Source organism: Falco rusticolus, chromosome 14, assembly GCF_015220075.1.
Source record: "Falco rusticolus isolate bFalRus1 chromosome 14, bFalRus1.pri, whole genome shotgun sequence".
In the NCBI taxonomy this organism is placed as follows: domain Eukaryota; kingdom Metazoa; phylum Chordata; class Aves; order Falconiformes; family Falconidae; genus Falco; species Falco rusticolus.
This window is the reverse complement of record NC_051200.1, coordinates 10,148,886-10,170,504: the sequence shown is the minus strand read 5'-3', so window position 1 is coordinate 10,170,504 and position 21,619 is coordinate 10,148,886. Positions and strand designations below refer to the sequence as shown.

At 38.0% G+C, this 21,619-nt stretch overlaps 1 protein-coding gene across 4 annotated transcripts in view; it reads left to right on the top strand.

Moving 5' to 3' along the window:
• Positions 1–3,222: 3,222 nt before the first annotated feature.
• FMR1 (FMRP translational regulator 1) overlaps positions 3,223–21,619 on the top strand; it is a 31,419-nt gene continuing 13,022 nt past the window's right edge. Inside the window, exons 1-10 of one of the 4 annotated variants that reach the window (XM_037407965.1) lie at positions 3,223–3,460; positions 10,096–10,148; positions 11,113–11,206; positions 12,218–12,289; positions 12,570–12,718; positions 13,526–13,619; positions 13,711–13,827; positions 18,113–18,283; positions 18,382–18,460; positions 21,274–21,383. In XM_037407965.1, coding sequence (XP_037263862.1) covers positions 3,410–3,460; positions 10,096–10,148; positions 11,113–11,206; positions 12,218–12,289; positions 12,570–12,718; positions 13,526–13,619; positions 13,711–13,827; positions 18,113–18,283; positions 18,382–18,460; positions 21,274–21,383 — 990 coding nt within the window. In that variant the 5' untranslated portion in view covers positions 3,223–3,409. The remainder of the gene's footprint in view (positions 3,461–10,095; positions 10,149–11,112; positions 11,207–12,217; positions 12,290–12,569; positions 12,719–13,525; positions 13,620–13,710; positions 13,828–18,112; positions 18,284–18,381; positions 18,461–21,273; positions 21,384–21,619) is intronic. The other 3 variants (XM_037407964.1, XM_037407966.1, XM_037407963.1) reach the window with 3 other exon arrangements.

Genomic DNA, 21,619 nt, shown 5'->3' with positions numbered 1-21,619 from the left:
ACACTCAGTTGTTCCTGTCACTCTTACCCCAGCGTGTATATGAAGGGTCTTTTACAAATCAATTCATGATTCTTGGAAAGGTTCTGATTGTTGCTATTGTTCTGACAGCTACATTTTAAATGCTTAGCTCCTAACGGGAACAGCTAAGATACCAATGCTAGGGAAATAATAATAGCTAAGCTGGTACTGATGATCAAGGATACAGGACTGATACGCCCCGAGCAGTGCCATTTACATTAGCCTTCTGTCCTTCCACTTTCCTAAGGAGGACAAGATGGGAGGAGACCTTTTTCTTACGTTCTTTACAAATATTTAAGAAAGCATTTGAATAAATTCATTAGTGGATAAAAATAAAAGTGTTTTTTTTTATTATTTTTTTTATTTTGATGATGAAAAGAGGTATTCCAAACGCAGAGTGCCTGAAATACCTTCCAGATAGCAGATCAGCCTGCCAACACCGAGTGGTGTAGAACTGAATAAGAAATAGAAGCACTGAGTATCTGTAGGACCAAACTCAAGACTTGGAACAGGTGCTTGAGATTGCTGAGGAATATGAAAGAATATTTTTTTTTTGGGGGGGGGGGGGGGGGGCAGACGAGTGGGGAATTTTGCTTGAATTATAATTCCGTAGCCACTGCATAGTGTAACTGAACACTAGGATTATATATAAGAAGTTAAGTCTAACATTTGAATGAAATAACATTTTACCTTTAATATTAAAAGACTTTAATGGAATTACTGAGATGTACTTTTAGAGTGTCACTGGGTTAGAAATATGGCCACACTTAAAAGGTTCTAGTTTACAGACAGTTCAGTCTGAAGATAGTTCAAAGTAAAATAGCAAAAACAGTAAGTAATTTGGAAAGTAAAAGACTAAGAGTCAATCAGTACAAAAAGCAGAAAGCGTGCTCTGGAAATATGTAAATTCTCTCATTAAGTTGACAAGGATGAGAACATTCACTACTCAGGAAAAAATACAAAATGTTGAATTTAAGCAATGGCAAGGAAAAATTAAGTTAAGCACTAGGGAAGATTATATAGTGCAGCAGCTTTTCGCTTAGGGAAAGTGGCAAAATCATCACTGGAAGCCAGAGCTAAATTAGACACCTTTATATTCTGTCTGCTCTGAGATAATCTGCCTGCGTGACAGCAACCTATCTTATTAACAAGAGAATAATTACAACAATCAATGAATGCAAAATAAAAACCACTTCTGCTTACTTTGTTTAAGAGTTGGGCATCACCTTTCTGGCAGATTGTTGAAATTTTGATTTGAACCATTTATACAGTTACCATTTTTTTAATAAGTGTAACATGAACAAGTCACAAGAGACGTCTATTTTACCTAAATTTCTTTATTGACACTCTGTAAGATCTAATCTCCACTGGTTTTTTTATTCACACACAAACCTTGCATCATTGCTCTTCATCTTTACGTTTTTCTTCCTTCAGTCCTCTTGGACCCTTTGCCATTCCCAAGCAAGACAATCCTGTGACTGTCTGTTTAATGAGCACAGCAGGCTGTCAAACTAATTCATTAGATTGAATTGACCCTTCATCATACTCAAGAATTTGCTGAAAAGAGTATCCAAATCTGATGAAAAGAGAATCAATCACCTTCCCTTCAAGGTACGCTGCACAGCAATCATATAATTAAATTTACCTCACAACTGTGAAAGCATACAATAAAAATCACAATAAGCAGATTAACATATAGTATACAGAGATCACTACAGGCAACTCTTGATCTCGCAAACAAAAAAATGAAACAGAAAGTAAAAGTTTTCATGACTAAGAAGAAATACTGTACACCCTTTCATAGCTTAAATGTAAAATGCAGCATACTGAGAAACTAATTTGCAAGGTTTGCAACACAATAATGTAAGAATCAAGAGGAAAGGTGAAATCATATGCTTACTGAGTTTTGAAAATTCATTAGTACGTGCAGAATTTCACCTCATGACTTATATAAGGAGAACATTACACGTTTATTCAGAGAAATGGCAGCCATGGGAATAATTGTCACTTGTGAGAGTAGCTGTAAAACTACTTTTTTTCTTCTTGTATTCTTTGTAGTTAGTGGGGGGGGAACCACATAGGAAGATCATGTTAATGTTTGTGTAGGCCTAATGTAAGTCTGAGCAAGCAGCTTTTGTGCCAGTGTACTTTCAGCTGTAAATGTTCCACCGTGGATACAGCAGCTCTTCAAAACATCTACCACCCAGTTCCACTGTAAACCGTATGTGCAGGTAGATTTTGCTGTCAGAGGAGTTTCTAAGGTGAGATGTCTGTGAGTTCTTAAATGTAGTTAAAACAATGTACGTGTGAACTTGTTTGTGGAACAAAGCTTAGCTCTCCCACAGAGGCAGGCCCAGCACACCAGCCTTCCAGGCTGGCGGGTCTGTTCATCTTGTATCACGCCCTTCTGAGGCATTCAGGTGTCCAGCACAGCCACACCGGCCCGGCCATTTGTTAGTGCAGGGCCCGTTAAAAACTGCCACATCAACGCAGTTTTCCTCACTCCTGACCGTCAGCAGGGAGGCTGAGCCCACGGCATGGCGGAGCCCGCCCCCCCGCGCGGCGGCCATCTCCCGCGGCGCCCTGTGGGACGAGGGCCGCGTCCCGCAGGCTCAGGCCTCCTCCTGCCCCTGCCCATGGCAGCGCCCGCCGCGGGCCCTCGGCTCCATCACTCCCATGGCCGCTCCCTGGGCGCCAGCAACGCCACCGCCTCCAGGAGCCATTACCGGCCCCGTTCCCTCAGCGGGGGCCGCAGCGCCGCCCCGCCCCCGCCACAGGGCCCCGGCGGCGCAGGCCGCGCGCACCCCTCCCTCCCCGCCGCTCCGACCGCGCGGCGCGGCGCGCAACCTGACTGGCCAGCGGCGCAGTCACTCAGGCGCCCGCCGGGGGCGGAGGCGGGACCCCAGCCGAGACTGCCGGGTGCGCTCGGCCCTCGCCGCTGCGGCTGCGCGCGCGGGAGGGGCGCGGGGCGGCGCGCGCGACCCGGCCGTTAAGCGGTGGGCGAGCGGCGCGTGCCGGCCGGGGCCAGCTCCCCGCCCCGCCCCTCCCGCCGCGGCCCGGCACGTGACGCGGACTCGGCGTTTACATTCGAAACCGGCGCGCCCCCCCCCCCCCCCCGCGCGCGCCGCCCGGCGGTGACCGTTTCGCTTTCATTTCCGGGCGGCCGAGGGCGAGCGGCGGCGGCGCGGAGCGTCCCCGCAGCGCCCCCCCCGCGGCCCTCCCCTCCGCCCCGCGCGGCCCCACCCCCGCGGGCTCGGCGTGAACCGAGATTCCCCTTCCCTTCCCCCGCCCCGGCACACACACCCCTCCTCCTCCTGCGCCGAGAGAGAGAGAAAGGGAAGGGAGGAGGCGCCGGGCCTGGGTCTCCCGCACCGAGCCGCCGCGGCACAACATGGAGGAGCTGGTGGTGGAGGTGCGGGGCTCCAACGGGGCCTTCTACAAGGTACCGGGTGCTCGCGGCTGGGTCCGGCTGGGCCTCAGGGGAGGGAGTGGGGCCTGGGACGGGAGGAGGAGGAGGAGGCGGCAGCGGTGGCGGCTCCTCCTCCCCGCTCTGAGGGAAAGCGGAGGCCCCGGGGCAGGAAGGAGGAGGAGGAGGAGTGGGGCAGGGGTGGAGGCCGCGGCGGGTCCCTCGGTGTCTGGGGCGAGGGAGCCGGGCCTCCGGGCCGAGAGGAGCGGGGGCCGCCGCCTGAGGGTTGAGGGACTGGAGGCCTGATGAGGGAGAGAGGGAAGGCGAGAGAGGGCCCCGGCGTCCGGGGAGGCCTTGGGCCTTCCCCCTATTGTGGGAAGGGGAGGCCCTGGCGCCGGCGGTGTGCGAGAGGAGGCAGGAGGGCCCAGGGCCGCCTTCTCCTTGGCGCTGAAGCGAGGATCAGGGATGGGGCATTAATTGCTAAATCCTCAGCTTTTGTCGCTACTTAAGGAAAGTCTTTCTCGCTCTCCAGGTTTCCAAGAGAGCTGCGCTTGCTAGCGCACGGCGTTTAAGGCGGGGGAGGGGGGGCCCTTGTTAAATACACGTTCGGGGTGAGATGCTGTCGTGGATTCCTGCTCTTAATGCTGTGGCAGGGGACACTGCCTACTGGTATTAGAGCACTGCCTGGGCAAATATATATGTGCTGAGTTGCTAAATACGTCTAATTATCAAATGTGCTTCTTACTGAAACTACTTAATGGCATTCCATTTGTTTCCAAGCCCTTGTGCTGGTGCTGAATAAAGCCATCACTGAGCCTTGGACATATATGCTGAGCACTTAATATTTTTCTTAATACTGTGTAGTATTGCTGTGGAATTGCATGAGCTGGGTTGTGTTAATCGGCACATTAATAGGGTATAATTTGTGGGTTTACTTATTCAGAGAAAAATAAAACTTGGACAGTGGGTTTGGGCCTACTACCACTGACACATTATCAACATACCAGAAACAGTCATGGATTGGTTTCTGCAAGTCTACCTTCGTTTAAATGTTCCTAGTACTTTAAAATTTGGGCCTAGTTATTGTGCGACATCCAATATTTATGTTAGCAATGAAGGAACAGGTAGAATTTCACACTCCAATGTTAGTGTAGGTAGGGCAGGTTGATAACCAAATGATACAGTTCCAACAGCTCTGAGTGTTTCTAAGAAGAGAAAAAAAAACGGAAGACCTCTTAAAAAGCTTATTTTTTAAATGTGTGATAAACTCATATTCTGAAAATGATGGGGTTTTTTAAGTATGTATGAAACAAGTCAGCAAACATGATAAAGAAGCACTCTGGGTTTGCAGTGTTGTAGCCAACGTTCTAGATCTGTATATTGCTTCCTGTAATGAAATTATTTAGCGCTTTCAAAAATCAGTTTTATTTTTTTAAAGGTGAAGTATTCACTCAAGACAGAAACAGAAGACATGCTGCATAAGAGAACTTTTAATGAGGCTTTTATCAAATTATGTTATTTACATAATCATGCAAAATAGATTATGTTAAAAGTGACATTGTGCATTCTTTAGTGACAAATGTTACCAAAGAAACCTGGGAGAACTGAAAGCTTCTGTAACTTTTTTTTTTGGCTGCATTCAGTTTTGACACTATGAGGACCTGTATCCCTTTTGTCTGTAACATAACGACAATTTCTGGTTGTACTTTTGATAAAAAATTCATTTGAGCATATGTTCATGGGAGCTTATTCATTAATCATGATTTAGTGTATCCATGTTATAACACAGATATTGTCTCCAAGTTGCATATTATGTTTGCCTTTTAACTTTTAGAAATGTAAACATAGGAATTTTCTTGTCTCTTAATTGTTAACCAAGAGGACTTATCTAAGGGGACAAATGGAGCACACAGATTTCTTGGTCTTCACATGTATTATCTGTCTAGATGGAGCATCACACTTATAATAAATCTTTTTTTAAAAACTAAAAAAAAGTTGTGTTTTTTAAAGAAACCGTCATGCAGTAATGCTCAATGTAAATCAGCAGTTTTCCTCTAGTCTGAATTACTTGAATTTTAGGTACAATTTTTTCTTTCATCACAATGTTTGAGTATCACTCTTATTAATTTACCTGCATGTTTTCTTGTGAGTTTTATGCCAGTCTTGAAGATAGGAAATTTGATTATAAAATGGATTGGTTGACCCAGCATAACAAGAAGTGTATGATGATGTAAAGTGCAGGTTTAATTGCAAGATGATTTTTTTTTTTCCACTTGAAAAGTTTCTTTAAGCAGCCTCCTAAGAAATGTTTTACAACAGTAACACTTCAAACAAATCAAAAACAAAGTAATTCTTTTATCCAATCTAATGGTTTACTGATAACTTGCGATAATTTCTTTGGCTTTGAATAGTTCTGAATGTTTTCATCAGAATGTGTAAATGTTTTGGAAAAGTGTGCCTCTGTCTTGATACTAAGACATGGAGGGGAGGAATATGAGGCTGGTAGAGTCATGATGGGGCTAAGTGGCACAAGTAGGTATCTAATTGCCACTCCAGGTTTTCACATCCTTCTTGTAGCTCTCTTTGAGGACCTTGTAAATTCAAGTCCCTAAGCACTTAATTTCATTTTTGAGTGTACCCAGCAGCATCTTGATCTTGACTGTACAAAACCAGTGCTTAATTGTCGCCTAAGCCCTACTGAGAGTAATAAACCAGTCTTTTCTGCTTATATTACCTGTGGGACTTGATCCAGAATGCATTCTGAAATACATCTGGAGGGATTATGTTCCACACGAAACACAAGAGATGGCTTGAGGATGCATTCATACTCAACTGGAAGATTTGAATTAAAATTTCATACTGGTCAGGTACACTTGGTTTCACAGAGTAAGGTGTGTTGGTGTGATCACTGAAGTGGAGACTAGTTCTTTCTGAATGGAATTAAAGTACTGCTTGTACTTTCATGAATCTTTTTCTCTTTGGCTAAGGTGAATTACTCCATGGAAAGTACAGTGCTGTCCATGAGCATGATTCAGCGATAATTGACAGTCTAGTACCTAGAGGTGCTTAGTCATGGCTTGGTATGTTGCTGGGCCCAGAATCCTTGGCAAGAAAAGGTGAGGCTCTCTTACTTGAGGAAGACTGGTCCAACAAACAAGCCACCAGGACTGTGAATCCTAAAGGGAGGGAACTGGCCTTTTTGCAGCTCACAGCTAAAGTAACTAAATCTTGAAGATGTGTGCTAGCTATTAGGGCACATATTCTAATGTCTTTCCTTGTATAGGTGTAGTAAATTGGGGTTTGAAGTTCTTACCTCATTTTCAGAGAACTGATAGACAGTTCTTTGTCTAATCTTTCTGGGACTAGTTTTAGATATTATTTCCCTCTAAGGGACATGCTGGATACCTTTCAAGCATGGGATTGGTTTTGATTATCCAGTTCAAGAGTGATCCTCTCTTGTATCCTTTCCTAGAGATGGGAATCATCCTGTTTATAAGGCAGATGGTTTTGGAATGATGTTTGTTGTTAACGTCTATGTGTTGTCTATAACTGATTTTTGCCACTTCTTGTTCTGTAACCTTGTTAAAAATATTCCACTCTTCATCCCAGTCATTTCAGCACTTTGCCATTGTTCCCTTGGTTTTATAGATACTTAATGTTTTTTCATTGAAGCTACAATTGACAAAATCATTCATCTTTCTTAGTTCTTTATTACTTCAGGTCTCACTATTAACAATTGTTCTTTTGGCCTTCTGTTGCATTCTGTGTAAATTTTTTTTTCTTTCACCATTCCATACAGACATACTCTCAGCTGATATCTCCAGTCCCTTTGTACATTCATAAGCCAGTCTGTGCAGTCCTTCTGAGGATGACAGCCTGTACCCTTTTCCCTTGTTTGGTTACCACTTCTGTGACTATTTTTCTTTCCCTCTTCTGTTTCTTTGTATGGCCAGACTTTCTCAGATGTGATTAGCTATTCAAGTTGCCTTTTGACTTTCTCCTTCCAACAGGTATGAGATGTTACGGAACTGTCATGCAGGCAATGGATGCACATTTGTATCAACACAGCACCTTTTTTTATCTTAAAAGAGCATCTACGATAATTAACTCCATGCAGTTAATTACCCCTTATTAAAATGGTTGACAGCGCTCACATCTAATGATGCGAGCAGACTTCAAAAAAAGCAACAAAACTTCATGGCAGCTAGAGCCTTTATTTGTTCCTTTGGAGTGTCTGTCATTCCATTTAGTAAAAAAATAACAAATATACTGATGTTCCCAATAATTCTTACTTTGTATCAAATAATTTGTAAAATTTAGACCATATCTTCATCATATAACCCTTCTTAGAATGTGAACACTCATGTTTGAGAAATGCCATGACATGTCAATGTTGGATTGTAAACTTTTTCACTTATTTATGTCTGAATCATGAAAAGAAGCGTTAATGCTTTATGAGACTGAAAGTCAAATTTGGCATAGAAAACTTGCCTATTATTATTATTCCCCCACATCAGAGAAGAAGAATCAACCTTAGCAGTTGTAAAACGTGCTTCTGGTCACAGAAGCAAAAGCAAGCCTTTTTCACTGATTAAGATTTCTTTTTTTTGTACTCTTTGGTGTATCTGCCCTTAGTGATAGCAATATCCCAGCAGCAGTCTTTCACTGTCCTGTTCCCTTACTTTACTTCCATCTAGTTGCACTATGTTTTTAATGCTTTGCGTCTATATGTTCACATTCGTCACAGCCAGTGTTCACCTTTTGTTTGAATTTCCAACTTACACTCTATTTTAAAAAAGACTGATGAATGCTTATTGTACTTTTCATAATACTTTGTGTGAAATCAGGGCCTCTTCTTTGCCTTCATTGACATCTGGGACTGGCTTGTCCGGTGTCTCAATCTGGCTTACGGTGTTAAAGTCTAATTTATTTTTAGCATTGTATGGAATTTTACACATATCACAAAATAAAGAAAACCAAACAATTCTGATAAGCTTGAATTTTAGTTTTCCAAAGGCATTATTGGTTAAATATTAGTATTTTTAATGAAAACTTAGAAATGTTTCAAAACATTTCTCTGTGTACTTAAAAGTGTTCAAATATGTAGTGCTGTGGAGTCCAAATACATTTTACTTACTACAGATCTGTTTAAATGCTTATACCAGAGGATAGTTGACATAATGCTGTGATGCAGGCTGTGAAAAACTGGTGTGATAAGTGTATCTGACACTTTTCTGTGTCACAAAAAGCAAGGAAAACCACCTTTCTATGGGTAGATGAGATTAGACAACCAATTATTTAGCCTGTTAATATATTTTGTCTGGGTAATTGTTTTTTAAGCATAAACCTCACATAGAGGTAGGCAGAAGTGTTTTGTATACTGCATATTTGAAATTCGGTATTTGGCAAGGCATTGTTCACTTAATTTAAAAATTCTTTACAATGAATTTTTGTAATTTTGCAAGGCTGGAAATTAAAAGGCAAAACCAACAGTCTTACGACATCAACTTTTTTCGCCAGGCCGGAGTGAAAGTCAGGTATTCCACCAGGTTTTGAGATTGAGTCTTCTGAACTTGATGTAAACTAAAGAAATTGTCAGGTTTTTAATTTTTACTAGCTATATCTGTATCAATGCTGCCAGTGTATGGCCAACAGTTATCTTTACTGTGCCTGGTTCAGGCTTTTATCTACCTGTCTTGCAAGGATTTACTATGTCGGGACAAATGTTAGTGGAATACTCAGCACATGTCACCAATGTTTACCTGTTCCAGAGCTTTACAGAGCTACTTTTAAAAAGAAACAAACAAAAAAAAAACCCCAACCAATCTTTTCATCCCTGGTTGTCCTGTGACCTCCATCATTTGAAGTTACAGAAAGTATTTTCATTAGTAAATCCCAAAGTTCTGTGAGTAGTAATTCCGCTGGTATGGAGCGGGGTGGGGTGGGGTGGTGGCGTTTTGGGCTTCAAGCTGAAAATTGATTAAGTATAGGTCAGTTGAGTACATAAGGCAGGAAAAGCACTCTTGGTGCTGAACCTCACTTAGTTCTGTACTCTGCTTTGTGGTTGCATGGGAGACTTAGCACAGCTGCTGTCCATCCCCCAGAAGAAAATTAAAGGAAGGCTACAGGGCATTTTTCTTAAGTTTGTGCGTTACAGAAGTTAAGTGTGATGAAGTAAATAAGGGGAAACCTGTGCTGAAATGGATATAGATGAGTGTTGCTAGTGCAATATTCAAACTTACTTAGAGGTAAAAGAGAGAAGAGAAATGATTTTTTTTTTCTTGAGGAGTGTTGTGGTTTAATTTCTGTACCTGTCAAAATATGCAAAATGTGATTATAAAATCAAACACTTTAAACTTTCATGATATAACTATTCAGAATGATCTTGTCCTTTGTTAGTAGCCTCTCCTATTACACCTAAGAGTAGGAAGAATGCATGTATAGGTTGGGCGTTCTGTGTATCGGTATGCTGGCAGTCGTGAACCCAAGGGGGTTATCGGCTTTCAGTATGTGTTTTATGAGTCTATTGCAAAATTAAAAAGGCTGACTTGAAAGCATACTTAAATTTTGAGTTTCATCAATGCTTGTGAAAGGAAGACATTTTATGGGTTTAAAATTCTTTTTTAAAAAATCCATAAGTGTACCATAATTCCATCTTTTTTTCTACACAGGCGTTTGTAAAGGATGTGCATGAAGATTCTATAACAGTTGCATTTGAAAACAAGTAAGTGTATTGCTAATGTTATAAATGATACAGCATATCAACCTAGCATTTGATTAACCTAAATATAACTTAATAATGCAGAGTAGCATCTCTTGGGTGCTCTAAGCTTGCTGCTAGTGTGTTCTGGAATTATGTTTGATGCTTACTATGTTGTGACATTTCTGTATAAATGCTTTTAATTGTTTAAATATTTTTAAGTATAAAACTACAGTAACATGGGCTTTGTTGGGAAGATGAGCATGTTACAGAATTTACATGATGACAACCCATGTTTGAGTAAGTCAGCAGTGTTACTATGCTTCTTTCTCATGTGAATATCTTATTTTTAGGTTTAGCATATTATTACAAAATTTGTTCTATAGATAAGTGATAAATACCAATTTTCTAAGCTAGAAAGGAAATGATGTTCCTTTCCCATCGTTTAAGGACATGAAAAAGTAACCTTCCATTATACCATTGAGTTCAGGTTTCGTTTCCTTCAGGAAGGAAATAATGCATTACTAGTTTCTTTAAAAATAATCTTTTCTTGTTGTGTTCAATTTATCCAGTCTCTATTAAAGAAATTGAAAATTGAAACCATATTCAGTCTGAATCCTGATCAAGTTTTCATGATTTATAGTAGAACTAAAGAAAAAGAAGAAACAGGCTTGTTTTGAAGGAAATGTCCAAATGTGTTATGAAACATTTTTTTAACCTGTTTTTCTAATAAACCTATGACTGCAAATAGAGTAAAAACTGCTGCTGGAAGATTTCAAAACTGTGCGGGTAGCATTAGGGAGTCTTCTAAGATGCTTAATGGTCACTTAGGTGTGTTTCTTATTATAGATACATATTACCTTAATACATATACACAAAAGTTTCACAAAACTTAAAAGTGTAAAACTAATGGATTGAAAATGTTTCTGATTTCTGTTTGCAAAGGCGGTGGAAATGTTTAGGCTGTTCATTGTATTTTTATTTGTAGCTGGCAACCAGAGAGACAAATACCATTCCATGATGTGAGGTTTCCACCACCTGCAGGCTATAATAAAGATATAAATGAAAGTGATGAAGTAGAGGTATGTATGCTCTATTAACAACATTTATTCTGAGAAGTAAGAGGACTTGGGGCGAAAAATGTTGGCCAAGCCAGTGGAAGGTTTGCTTCCATATTGTATGCTGTCACATTTTTTAATTCCAGGTGCTACATAGAACAATGTTAAGCATGTCATCAGAAAGAATTTGACAGTTGTAAACTATATGGCTGTTTTGGTATTCCATGTACTATGACCTCCATGCTGATACACAAACATGATCAGCATTTCTTAGATTACAGATCAGTTCTTTATCAGTATCAGAACTGAATTAATCTAGAAATAGATGCCATACTGTAGTTCTTCAGCTGTAAGTTAATAATACCTATGTTACAAAACCTTCAGACTGAATGAGATAATTTGCATTATATATGTGTGTACATAAAATCTAAAAATATATGTGTATGTAGAGATAAACTGGCTTTAATATAGTAAGTTCCTAAAACTTCGATTATTCTATACAATTATAAAACTGATTTTTATAGTGACTTTACAAAAGACAGCTTTCAAGATTTACATTTTCTTTGCATGCTATTTAAGTTTATTTTGATTTGTAAGACAAGAAAATGGCAAAACTCTTCGGTGTGCATGTTGCAGATACATGTCCTAAAGTGTAGATAAGTGTCCTCTCCCTTCCACCTGCTGGTAAGGACCTCATCAGACCTACAGACAATTAGAAATCTTGCTGATTAAATGTTAACAGATATAAAAAGCTGAATTATCTCTTTTCTGACTGTAGCAACTAATGCCAGTATATTGGGTACGATATTAATTATCTGTACAATCTTATATACATAAATTTGTAGCCTACCTGTATTTGCAATAAACACTTCAGCTGTTACATGATTACTGTGTGGTGCTTGTATCACACACTTCATGTACTGATATATTTTGCTGGTCTTTGTTCCTATAGCAGAGTTCCTGCTCATATAAGTTTCAGCTTTTGTGATGTCTTTTAACAGTGCTACAGACATGTAATGTGTGTATTTTGTTTAGGTTTATTCCAGGGCAAATGAGAAAGAACCCTGCTGTTGGTGGTTGGCTAAAGTGAGAATGATAAAGGGTGAGGTAGGAATATGCATATATACATATATATATATTTTCTGTATTCATTTATACTTTATTTTTCTTATGATGTTTTTTGTATTGATGTGTGTAGTGGTTTTAACTTGTCCCTCTTTGTTTTCAAAGAGTTTCTTGCTTGGACTGTTGCAATTACCATTAATCTCAACCTGAAAAGTTCAAATTTTACTTGTACAGTTAATGGAAGTGCTTTTCTCTTAATAGTGTAATGCTCACTCATGTCGTAAAATATATGGCTTGGATGATTTTATTATTTTTATATCAGTTCTACGTAATAGAATATGCAGCCTGTGATGCTACATACAACGAAATTGTCACAATTGAGCGTTTGAGATCTGTGAACCCCAATAAACCTGCAACAAAAGATACTTTTCATAAAATCAAACTGGCAGTTCCAGAAGATTTAAGGCAAATGTAAGTATAAGCATTTCTTTATAACTTGTTTCAAAATGTGGGTGACTTCTTGAGTCTGAGACAAGAAGGAATAAAAATGCTTTTTACTGCTCTAAATTAATTTTCAAAATTTTCATGCAAGAATGTAGAAAATAAAAATGTGGACATGCTCATACTTTAGAAACAAAAAAGATTATTTTTGAAATGCAGTTTAGTCCTGTAGGAGAAAATACTTTCCTCAAGGTTTTAAGGTTTATGTGCAGTATAGAGTTAAAAAATATTATTATTACAGCTGTTCAGTAATGTGCAAAGATTAATCAGAATCCATTCTTTGTCAGTTTTATTGTTAATTTTCAAGTGGTCATTCTTTTGTTGATAAAAGTATGACAATCTGTTCAAGTAGTTATTTAATGACGAAAGAAAAAGTTGCGTTACAGTCTAGGGTATAACACATTTAGATCTTGGCTGTGAGAATACTTGTGCAATAATGAAACATTCCATAGTATGATGCAGAAACAGTTAGTTTTCTCCCAAAGCACAGCCACATCATTCTCATGTAAATATAACTAAAACTTAGATTAATACTGACTTTTTCATTTCATAGATGTGCATACAGAAAATTTCTGAAATATTTCTAATCCCATTCATATGAAAAACAAATGAAAGTGTAAAATAAATGGTGATATCAGAATGAAATTACACGTGCATTAAAAGGGAGAACTTGGATATATTTCTTTATATTCTTTGTACTAAGAAGTTAATCCTTTTGACTGTGAATGACAAATGCAGGAGTTAGTATTTTTAGCTTTACAGTGCTTTTATTCCTAGGTGTGCCAAAGAATCTGCACATAAGGACTTCAAAAAGGCAGTTGGAGCTTTTTCTGTAACATATGATTCTGAAAACCACCAGCTTATTATTTTGGTAAGTACAAATGTCGAATCATACCATCGGCAGTAGTTTGTTTCAAAAGTTCATGTGTAAACCACTGTACTTTCTTTTACTAATAATTTAGTCAATCAATGATGTAACAACAAAGCGGGCAAATATGCTGATTGATATGCACTTTCGAAGTCTTCGTACCAAGTTATCCCTGATACTGAGAAATGAAGAAGCTAGCAAACAGCTGGAGGTATGTTGTTTGTTTTCCCTGAAGTAATTTGATTTAAATAAAATTAAAAATATACTCGTGCATTTCATAGCTGGTAGGGCTTGCATTGAGGTGAAAGTAACTGTTAACTTCTGATGCTATTCTTGGTGATAAAAAGAAGCAGATGGATATGTAACCCAGCAGGGTTATAGGTAAAGGGTCTGTTCTTGAAGAATCTCATTTTCATCCAATCTCACTTTATTCAGTGGGATTTTGTGTGCGATTAAATGCAAATATATATCTAAATATATTTCTTTTGTAGTCTGAAGCATAAAATAATTAGCCATTATTGCATGAATAGTGCCACATATTCAATAGCTTTCAATTACTATTTTTAATAACAAATGGGAGTGAATATGTCACGATACTGAGATGGACCAGAACTGGATTTTGGAAAACAAGACAGTGTGAATGAGAGATGGAAGGGGTGAGACTGATGTTGGTAGGATGTATGAAGGGATGGGTTTGTCTATAGATAAAATGTTAGGAAATCATCTTACAGCAGATACAGCTTCTGATATTCCTGTGACTGGAGAGTGGGTGTTGACTGGCAAGAAGCTTGACTCATACTTGTCCATGGGAAGGAAGAAGGGAAAAAAAAACAAACCCACAGAAAGTGTAGGCTAGGAAAGAAGGGTAACTTTATAGAGTAGAATTAACATTTCTTCATGGTTTTTCTCCTATCTGGGGGGGGGGGGGAAGCAACATTTCTGAAAACTTTTAGAACTGGAAGTACCATCAAACTACTGTACTTCAGTTTTACATGGGTGTATATACCAGCTCTGTTACTTTAGAGCCGGGTTTCATTTCCCCCAGCTCCAAGGGTTCTATCTATTTGGCCTTAGCTTGAAGAGGGATGTTGTGTAGTACAGGCCTCTTGTATCTAGTAAGTGTACTCACTGTTAAAGAAGTTCTGTCTTCTGTTGTTCCCTTCAGTATCTTGATTTCTATGTTTCAGAGCTGTAATCCAGGTTTGTTTGGGTCTTGATATTTCTCAAGACCAAGAAAGGACCAGTTCTTCTCTTTCCTGTTCCTTCTTGAGCACCCTGCTGTAGCTCTTCAGTAATCCATTCTTCTCTGTTTTCCTCCAGAACTGACAATTGTGTGGGCAGTTTACCTCTTGAAGTGCAAAGTATTATTTTGGAAGTGGGAAGAACAGCAGCCTCTTTAGAGCTAATTCTCTTTACATGCCCCCACAAATGCATGCACCAACAGCTGTTGTCATTGATTCCTTTCCCAAACTAATCTTGGATCCTTGCTGTCATTGTAAGGCTGAACCTTTTTTTTCTGCTGTGAAGGACTTGTGAACTTGATTTCGTTCTCACTTGAAAACCATTATTTGGCTTCAGTTTCTGCCTGAGCAGTACTTAAATGAAGGTTGTGGTATAGCTATATGTGGTTGTAATTTGCATGATGAAAGTTGGCTGGTAGTTTTCATGTTGGCATTTGTTTTCTGTACTTACTATAAACATAAAATCCATTTCAACTGAACCTGAAAAGAAGAGCTTCAGATAGTGTCTCAACAGAAATCATGAGTATGATTTTTTTTTTATGGACACATAGACAGACTGCACATGTCCATCTGCGGAAGAAATATTTAGTGAACACTTTGGGCTTTACTTTGTTGTTAATTGTTAGTTGTTTCCATCAAACTCTTTTCTGTGTCTTACACTCTCTGAACTTAAATGTCTGCTAGTTCTTTTCATCTAGCAGTTCTACCTTTCCTATTTGACATTATAATCACTGAACCAGCTTCCTTTTATTTGATTATTTTTTCTGTTTGTTGTCTTGTACCTTCTCTTCTGCATATTAGCTTCTTGACTTGCATGGCTCTGCTTCTCAAACACGGCTTTTAGAGCATCAAGTGAAATAACCAATTTTATTTTTTTTTGCATTCTTTCCCAGTAGGTGTTGCTTAGTTGTTTTGTCAAAAGCGTGAATTTACAAGTGTAGTTTTTCATTGTGGTTTGTATTTTGTTCTGTCTAAATGCAATTCAGTCATGGCCTCTAACTAGGTGTTAATATGTTATTTGCATAGTTGTTTTGTACTAATTTATTGGAGGGAAGCAGGATACAGAATTTCCTATGTTTAAATAAAATCCCTCTTGTAATACATAATTTACAGAAAAGCCAATGATACTTTAGTACAAGCAGTTTGTAGTATTACAGTTTAACTGTCATAGCCAAGGTACCCAGTGATGATTTATCTTCATCTTTTCTAAATATCATACATAGTTGTGTTAACAACTGATCATTGACTTGATCGTCCTGTTCTCTGCTCTCATGTGGTGGAATTAACAGATGTCACCTACTAAGTTGGCATTTGACTTATCTGTTAGAATGTTGATCTGTGAGCATTTAAAATGTTTGCTTTGAGTTGTCTGTAATCTAGTTAATGAAGTGCTTGATAGAGCTCTCTGAGCATACAAAGTATGACACTTGGATACTTACGCCACTCTCTACTGTAGCCAGTTTTCTGTGACAGTGATTCAGCACAGGATATTTATCAACAGCTTTAAGCAGGACCAGGTCAGATAACAGTAGCAGTTCAGCTAGGACAGTTAGATCTTCTCTGTAGATCTAGAGTACTGTAACTTCTTATAAACGTATGACTTCATTACCATACAGAAAAAAAAACATATTCTTTCTTTGTCTTGCTAATTTCTCTCCATGTGTTTTTCTAGTTCTCAGGGTGACCAAACTTAGTGATCTTACTGCTTCATAGAGCACAAGCATCCTATAAGAAAATTACCTGATTTTTGAAAGTATGAAGAGGCTGTGTGGGAGAAACTTTACAGTCATTGTTTTAGTCTTTTTAAACATGTGGCTTTCTTTTGGAAAAGTGTCCGCTTATCTTTAATGATTTCCCCACTTGCTTAACAGATTCCGAACTGCATGCAATTTAGCATTTCCAAAGTGTTTTCCCTTGCACTCGTGAGGTCTGTTCATGCTAATAATCTGAGCTACCTGGGATTGACATTGATTCAGTTCATAGAAATGCAGGATTGTATGGGTGTTGACAAAAATCTACGTTTCCTCCATGTCTAAATACTTTCAGCATCGTGCAACTCCACAGTGTGCTACAAGATATTTCTCAAAAGCTTCCATCTGTTCCCAGCTCTCTTCTGCATGCTTGCTCTGTGGTGGAAGCTTTATACAGTTAAGAAAATATGGAAACTATATTTTATGTATGGGCATATATGTTCATACTTTCACATCAAGTCAGAGCTCGCTAGCATAATTCTCTTGGAAACTCGGAACTACTTCAGGAAATTGTTTACTATGGTCGTTGGGAGTTACAGTTAGTTCAGTTTTTTTCCCCTGTTTTTTATATTTTTTTGTAAGTTTTATCCAGGTTTCTAGTGATATTTGCTATTCTTAAAATCCTCTTGCAGATCCAAAAGTTGTTCAGGTTTTTTTGGTTGGTTTTTCTTTCTTGGTACTTTATTTCTTGTAGGAAATCCTCATTAAGTTTCTGTAAGCCATTTTATATTGTTTGGTTACACCATAGCAATTGCATGCAAAGGTGATGAGAGTTATGAAATGTTAACCAGGCGTTGAATTCAAGAGTAACTGAGCCTCAAATGTGATTGAAAGTTGTTTTAATAGTGTAGTCTTCAGTCACTGTTACTGGCCTGCTGAAGCAAGGAATTTTGCCTTGATAGCATGTGACAATCTAAAGTTCTCAGGTTGACCCTTCTTGTCTTGGTAAAAATGTGATTACTGGATGAAATTTTGTAAGATACTTGTTCTCTGAATTCAAGCAATGTACTGCATTTGTCTTTTGTGTTGTCTTGCATAGGGATGGATTTCTCACTTTTAAATGCAGTAGATATCCATAGTTATTGTTTTCTATATAATTTTTGTGTCCAGTGATTGAGTTATTGCTGTGTCCCCCAACCTGTCGAAATAGGTGGGTTTTTTTCCTCAGAGGTTACAGGGTTTGCTTTAATAATCAGCGCAGCTCTGATTTTACTAACTTACACAAATGCTGTCTTACCTAGAACACTTGATAGCTGTAGATACTCTGTGGAAAGACAGATGTGTCAACATAGCTAGAGGCTAGTCTTTTGTTAATATGTAAAACACAGTATTAGGACTACTGAAGGAGACCCTTCAGTGTTTTTGAAGGGAAAATAAATTCATTAAAAGGATTGCTTAAAGTAAAAAGTAGACTAAGTACCTGATTAAAGAATGAGCTCTACATTTATGTTGATTTCTCTCTCCAATGTACTAAAAATCAAAGTAAGCTAACATTTTCCTTCAGAGTTCTAGACAACTTGCATCACGGTTTCATGAACAGTTTGTTGTACGTGAAGACCTAATGGGCTTGGCCATTGGCACTCATGGTGCTAATATTCAGCAAGCCAGAAAAGTCCCTGGAGTGACTGCTATTGACCTTGATGAAGATACATGCACGTTCCATATTTATGGAGAGGTAAGTCCTCTTTAGTCTTTCAGGAAAAAAAAAAAAAAACATACAAAAAAACCTTGGAAAAACAGATCTTATTTCTCTCATACATATATCTGTTTTAGGATCAAGATGCAGTGAAAAAGGCAAGAAGTTACCTTGAATTTGCTGAAGATGTTATACAAGTCCCAAGAAATTTAGTAGGTATGTCAGTTCTGGAGGCTAACTGTGTGATAGTACAGAAGAGTGTCATCTGAGAACTGCTTTTTACTTTTAGAAGGGTGGCAGGGTAAAAGTTTGAAGAAGTTCTCTTTGTGAAAGGGTTCTAGGTGGTACAGGGGTTTGGGGCTTCGGGCTTTTTTGTGTTTTTTTTTTTTTTCCCACTCCAGGCAGAATTTTTACTGACACATTTACCTTCAGTACACTGGAAGAAATTACTTCCTGGTATGCATTTCCAGGTGTATTTTAAACCAGACACAATGTGCTGATGTTTAAATATGAAGTAAATAGCTTCTGGATTGAGCCAAAGAATTAAATTGCTTCCTCCAAAGATGTCCAGAGATTAGTTCAGCTGTATAACAGATGAATCTGCAGTCTCATGTTTTCCTAGTATATGCTGAATATTTTTATTTTTACTTTGTTTCTTTTCCCTGTCTTTTGACATCTGAAATACAGTTTATTTAGAAGCAGCACGGTGGGATGAACTAAACACCTAGTTAAGACAATTGAATAATTTCCATTATCAAACAGGGTGGGGAAAAAAAGGTCCTCAAGAATGCATACAGCCCTTGTGTGTGGAAATCTTTTCATAAGCTTTTGATGCTACAAAGCAACATAAAAATACATGGCTTAATTCAGTACATAAGAAAAGAACAGGGAAAACACTATATGGTATAACATACCTCTAAAAGCAAATACTTTAATAGGTTGTCAAGCAGTGTATGAATGCTAATGTTGAAGTACTGTGAAATTCTGCAGTGGGACGAATACTTACAACTGTGGCATCTCTGCTCTGGAATTGATGTAAAACCAGTAGTTTTTCCTTCCCCACTCCCTCCTGATTCTACTGGTGATAAGTAAAAATAAGCTGACATCATTATTTTGAGGTTTTAATTTCTTTGTTTCTTTTCTCCTGTTTAGAACTTTGCAATTATTTCTGATTTGGCAGGTTTTCATTTCTAGTCTGCTGCTTTGCTTGGTTCCTTTAGAATATAGAATTGGCTGGACCATATGTTATATCCAAAATAAGCTATGTTTGATAATTTTATTTTTTAATATTTCTAATAACTTGCCAGAAAACTAAATAATTTGCTTCAAAAAAGCAGAAGGCTTTTTTCCTTTTACTACATTATTGATATGCTGGCTTTTTTATCTAAGGAAAATGCAAACATCTGGCTTTTACTACTTAATTATCCTTTAAAAAAATTTCAAACCAAACAATAACCAAAATCTCTAGCCCAAGATGTTGCCTTTTTTTAAAGGCTGTATGGAAATGTATAACTTGAAACATAAGTTAAGAATATATGCATACAATCCTTTATTATTTTTAAAGATTTTTATGTTTTTTGCCAATTTCTAACTAAACACAAATATTTTAAAGGATGGATTTCTTTTGTTGAGAGAACCAGTGTAAGGTTCTTTATTTTCTTTCTCTTTGGTGTGTACTTGACTTACCTAAATGGCTGCCAAGGCTTCTTTACATCTATTAGTAAGCTGCTGTTACCTTTGCCAGTGATGTGTAATGGAATAAAGTACTGGGAAGCAGCTTTTGACTCTGAATACCCTTTGTCATCAAGGAAGAACTTACTGGCCATCTTTTGTAATATCTTCTGAAATATGTAGGACTTAAATTGAGGGTAGAAAAATTGAAACATGAAAATGAAGATTTCTCTAACTTCGAACATTGTCCCATCAGATTAAAAATGGGTTTTAATTTGCTCTTCATGGATTAGTTGTATCTGCAAAATGATAGTTGTTATGCACTCATATTTTTGCCTTTTTCAGTGATGTGCCTGTGAAAAAGATTACATTGCAAGTGTTACAGCAGTTTTGTTTAAAAAAAGTTACATGCATTAAAAAATATTTCACATCACTTTTAAACTTTTCTTTAATGCTATGATTGAACAATATGGCCTTTCCTCATTATCTCCCAAGCAGCTCAGTTTTCCTGTCAGCTTCCAGGCAGCAATTTCTTTTGCTGATGTTGGAGAGAACTAAATTTTTTTCATTTTCATGTCTCAAACTAGAGTGTCTGGTTCCTGAGATATATGTATGCATTACTGGCATTAGAGTACAATTTATTTCCATTTTGGTCTTTGACTTTTTAATGAATTATAAACTTATCAAATACCTCTAAAAAAAGCTCAATTTCAGAGAAGAAAATTGTATATCTCTCAGACGCTATCTTCAGTAGTATCACAAAAGTTCATTAACTAAAATATTTGTGAACGAACTAAGAGTTTTGCTTTGTTCTCTACCCAGAAGGTAGTTACAGCAAATGTTAGGGCATTGTAAAAGGTTTTTTTTTATTTTGGTGGTCATTGCTTTGTTGTTTTTTTTTAATGCAACCAGCAATGTTTATTTGTAAATCACTGAAGTTATTTAAACCTACCAAAGCAAAGCCAAATAAGCATGCAAGATACTGAATGTTTCTGTAATCGGGATGTTAATTTAAAATAATTTTATACAAAGGTGTGAGGCATTTCTGATTGATTTTCCCTTTGTTCTCTTATAGGAGCTTTGAAAAAGAAGGAAAATATACTCAGTAAAAAACTTGATAATAAAGTACTTCTGTATGCTGCAGTGGTAGCTTTGGAACATTACCAAAGTTTACACCCCGAGCTTACTTAGCCATTTTAGTTCATGGCTTATTAACTACATTTTTGTTGTGGAGTACTAAGTCATTTTTGACAAATTCTTGCACTGGTGCTAAATAGTCTTGTTTAATTAGAGTATAGTAATAAGCAAGTGTGGGGGAAGACCCTAAAGGTGGAATGTTCTGTATGTTCTTTCTGTAGGAAAAGTAATAGGAAAAAATGGAAAACTGATTCAGGAAATAGTGGACAAATCTGGTGTTGTAAGAGTGCGAATTGAGGCTGAAAATGATAAAAATATTCCCCAAGAAGAGGTATGTTTTCAGTTAATGTGATTTCTGTATGTGTTTATTGGTGGTTATATTCTACTTAGTGATAAAATACATTCTTCCTTGTATCTTTGTAGTGCTGAGATAGTTTTCATTAATATGTGTTTTTTCTGATAGAATCGTTATTTCCCTGTTAAATGCTGAGGGGCATTTTAATATAAATCTGGATTAAATCTATATTAAATGGTAAAATAGTCAATGTTTAGATTTAAAGGATTCAT